We start from the raw sequence: 4,584 nt of genomic DNA on the forward strand, positions 1-4,584 counted from the left end.
GTCAGCCAAGGCTAAGAGATTGTGTCTCAAACCCTTTTCCTCCTCTCAACAAAATATAAACAAAAATAAAATAAAAATAAATTTTAAAGCATCTTCTCTAATTTGTATCCCACCCACCTATGTAATAGCAATGGTTTTTAGTTATTTTCATAAACACACATAAAATGGGATTCCTTCACTATAGATGTACTCTATACAGAGTCTGTGCTGGGGACAGAGCATGGGGTAGAGCACTTGTCTACCATATATCAGGCCTCAGCATCAAAAAAATACTTTTCTTTGAGAATGTAATACAGGTATAAGAATTAATTTCCATGCACTATTCACTAAGCATATGATTTGTTGACAGATAAGCTATTGGATTTATAATTCTTACTTTCATAAATGTATGATGGTAAAAACACTATTTTCAAGTTTCCTTTTAACATTTTTAAATTCTATTAAAAGTTGGTTTGGAGCCAGATAGGTGACTCAGCAAATAGAGGTGTTTCACTGAGCCTGATGGCCTGGTTCAATCTGCAGAACCCACACAATCAAAGGAGAAAAACAGTTCCCACAAGTTATCATCTGACCTCTACATGTGCCCTATAGCACACAAGGACATACGTTCACACATGAATATATGTAATTTTAAGAATTCAAAGTTTGTTTAGGTGCTCAAAGAACCAGTCAAATTATCAGCTAATAAGGAAGTTGTGCCTACTGGGTATGTATATATGGAGCGGAAAGGACCTGAAATACAGTTATATCCTGAAGGAGCATAGATGCAACCTTTTATTGTTGTTATTCTAACTCTCCTTGACTGTACTCAATTCTAGGGAGCAGGCAGGAGCTGTGGCTCAGTGGTGGAGGGTTTTCTAGCATGCACAAATCCCTGGATTACATTACCAGTACCACTGAATGAACGAATAAATTAATGAATGAATAGCAATAAATAGCAAATTATTTTAAAAGTCCAATTTTCTGTTCTTCGTAAGAGATGTATCTAAAATGTAAGCTATAAAAGTAAACAGTTAAAAAAACAATAACTCTTCATTAAAATTTATTATTATTATTAGCAGTAATAGCAGTAGTATATGATTGTTCTCCATCCTTGCAGTCTTCGTGGGAGATCAAAGGACATGAGAAATGGCACTGCAATCACAGAGTTCGTCCTCCTAGGCTTCCCAGGCATCCAAGGCTTCCAAGCCCTTCTCTTCATGGTGATCTTTCTCATCTATATATTAACCCTTTCAGGTAATGGACTCATTATTTTCATTGTCTGGGTTGAACCCAGGCTACAAACTCCAATGTACTTCTTCCTTTGCAACCTAGCCTTCCTAGAGATCTGGTATACCACCACCGTCATCCCCAAACTTCTGGAAACATTTGTGGTACCAAAAACAGTCATCTGCACCACCTGCTGCCTACTGCAGGCCTTTTTCCACTTCTTCCTGGGTACCACTGAGTTCTTGATCCTAGGCACCATGTCTTTTGACCGCTACCTGGCCATCTGTAAGCCCCTCCGTTACCCCACTATTATGACCAGCAATCTCTGCATGCAGCTGGCCCTCAGCTCCTGGCTAGCAGGCTTCAGCATCGTCTTTTGTCAGACAATGCTGCTTATCCAGTTGCCATTCTGCGGCAACAACGTCATCAACCATTTCTACTGTGATGTGGGTCCCATTCTGAAAGCTGCCTGTGCGGACACCAGCATTTTGGAACTACTGGGTCTCCTGGCAACCATCCTCGTGATCCCAGGATCACTCCTCTTTACCATCATTTCTTACGTCTACATCTTAGCCACCATCCTACGGATTCCGTCAGCCTCTGGCCGCCAAAAGGCTTTTTCTACCTGTGCCTCTCACCTGACAGTTGTCTCTCTGCTCTATGGAGCTGTCTTGTTCATGTACCTGAGACCCACAGCACACTCCTCCTTTAAGATTAATAAGGTGGTGTCCGTGCTAAATACTATCCTCACACCCCTTCTTAATCCCTTTATTTACACCATTAGAAACAAGGAGGTGAAAGGGGCCCTAGGAAAAGCCATAAGTTGTCCAAAAACTCATCTTGCAAAGTGAAACCTGAAACATCAAATTGAGCCTAATGTAGACTTTAATGCAAGGACTGATAGTGAGTCAAACTTGTAGAAAAGTTTGACAAAATCTCTGCCTATGACTGACCTCAGTCCTCTGCATGTGCGTGAAAGTTGTGTAGCTTGGTCTTTGTCGCCGTCGCTTAGCTGGCCTTTGGGAATCTGTTCCCCATGCTGGATTACTTGGCCAGCCTTGACACAAGGGAAGGGCTCTCAATCCTGCCTCAACTTGATGTGTCATGTTTGTTCAGGTCCATGGGAGGCCTGCCCCTTTCTGAATGGAGGCTGAAAAGTGGAAGGGGAGGTGGCAGATGGGAAGTGGGGATAGGAGGAACAGGAGGAGAGCAGGGAAGGGAAACTGTGGTCAGTATGCAAAATAAATGAAAAAATGTTATTAATAAAATAAAGCAAAAATCTCCCCCCATATACCAGAAGCTTTAGTACAGAACTATCCCTAGACAGAGATATGAAAAAAAGACAGAGATATAATCTCCTAACAGAGTTAGGATCTCCATTAAATTTTATAAAATGAATTTGTATTTGTTATATATAAATGATCTTGGATTTCTCCTTAAAGGAGAAAAGTCATCTAAATTTTCATCAAAAAAATATGTCTTGATTCCCTAAGATGCATGAGGCAGAACTCAGGACTTTCTTAATTACAAGCTAAAGCGAAAAGAGCAAAGTCAGAAACAAATGTCAGTAAGTTTAAAAGTATGTGAAGAATCTGTTTCCATATTTTATTGATAACTGGGATTTCTGAGATAACATAGAGACAGAAAGCAGGAAAGAGACAGGGTTTTGACCTTAAGGGACAGGGCTGTGTGTGTTAGCACACACAGTGAGAGGCAACCTCTCGCCTGAGGAACTTGAGGGGTCTTCCAAGAAAAAAAAAGCTGGGTTCGACTCTTTATGGAGTCTGGGTAATGAGGTCATAGGGGTTTGGGAATGAGGAAATTGTCATAGCTGTAGGTGACTACATGTCTTTCCTTCCTGAAAGTGTTGGCCCATGAGAAACGCTATCCTGGGAGACTGTCTCCGCAGACATTTCTTTCCGTGCAGACCCATAAACCTGATCAACGTCATCTGCGATCTCATAGAAATCCTGTTTACTTTGGAGGCACTCTATCAATAACTGAATCTTGTTGCCCCAAGCACGAGGACTCCCACACCTCATTTTTCAGCCCTCTTGCTTTACCATAGAGAAATACACTGGAATCTCCTTATCAGCGCTGATGGTGGCGCACGCCTTTAATCCCAGCACTCGGGAGGCAGAGGCAGGCGGATCTCTGTGAGTTCGAGACCAGCCTGGTCTACAGAGCTAGTTCCAGGACAGGCTCCAAAGCCACAGAGAAACCCTGACTCGAAAAACAAAACAAAACAAAAAAAATGGCTAAAACGAACCTGCTTTCTGTTTGATGGCATGTTAAGAAGACCCCTTCCACCCTGACATAATACACAATTTTAGGTAAGCCTAAAGCCATTCATTCCCAGGTAGTACAAAAAATTGAGGGCATCTTTTACAAAGTTCTGATTTCTATTTTTTGGATTATTCCAGTTTCTAGAATTCAGTCCCGGTAGATCAGGCACAAATGAAAGATGTCTCAGAGCTAACATAACTGAGGGCTTTATTGGAAAATTTGTAAGCAGCCACATGGTGCTAGGGAGGGAGGGATGCTTCAGAAAAAGATGGAAAGGGTCCAAAGTAACTTAAAAGGCATACTTTGGCTCTGGCCAATGTCCAAGAAAGAGATAAAGATAAGAAAAGAAAAATTAAGCCTGAGTCAGGACTCAGAGGGCAGACTGACCAGCACAGCCCTTGAAGTGGTTCTGCCTGAACTGAACAGATCAAGTTTCTGAGAAGAAAATGTACATTATCTCATCAAAGGAATAACTTCCCCCACTTCCATCTCTTTTAGCCTGGTATCAGTGAGCCTGCATTCTGGCAGGGTATTCTCCCAGTCAGGGGAATCACTCTCATGTTAGCCCGAAATGGCTGGTCTCCACCCAGGCCAGAGGGAGAATCCATTCTTTTGATCAGAAGGGGCCTCAAAAGAGCCCTGGTCAAGACTGCTGTAACATTAATTTTCCCCCTCTACAGAACCCTTACCACCGCTCCAGGAAAAGTGATTAACATCTCCAATTTAAAGTATGTTAAGCAGTCTACAGCAATGTGTAGAAGAAAAGGCCTGCACACGTCACCATATGACAAACAGGACAAAAGTGACTATAGAAATGTTAATGATGATGAAGGAGGTTCAAATTTGAAAGGAAAAAGTCAAATTTTCACTATTTGCATATGATATGATAATATTAGCCCCAAAATTCTACCAGGGAACTCCTACAACTTCAGGAAACATCTTCAGTAATGTGGTAGGATAGAAGATTAAGTCAAAAAGAAAATCAGTAGTTCTCCTATAAACAAATGATAATGAAGCTGAGAAAGAAATCAGAGAAACGTCACCATTTACAATAACCATAAATTGCTGTTGGAAGTCTTACAGCCAGTA

At 41.4% G+C, this 4,584-nt stretch overlaps 1 protein-coding gene across 1 annotated transcript; it reads left to right on the top strand.

The window, feature by feature from the left end:
* The first annotated feature begins 1,121 nt into the window (after positions 1-1,121).
* Positions 1,122-2,060, top strand: LOC130872419 (olfactory receptor 6X1-like). Its single transcript, XM_057766272.1, has one exon. The coding sequence runs from the start codon at positions 1,122-1,124 to the stop codon at positions 2,058-2,060; it is 939 nt and encodes a 312-aa protein (XP_057622255.1).
* The last annotated feature ends 2,524 nt before the right edge of the window (positions 2,061-4,584 follow it).

Source organism: Chionomys nivalis, chromosome 4, assembly GCF_950005125.1.
Source record: "Chionomys nivalis chromosome 4, mChiNiv1.1, whole genome shotgun sequence".
NCBI lineage: Eukaryota > Metazoa > Chordata > Mammalia > Rodentia > Cricetidae > Chionomys > Chionomys nivalis.

Excerpts from the sequence above, each read along its gene's own strand:
- LOC130872419 (XM_057766272.1), top strand. The coding sequence starts at position 1,122 with ATGAGAAATGGCACTGCAATCACAGAGTTCGTCCTCCTAGGCTTCCCA.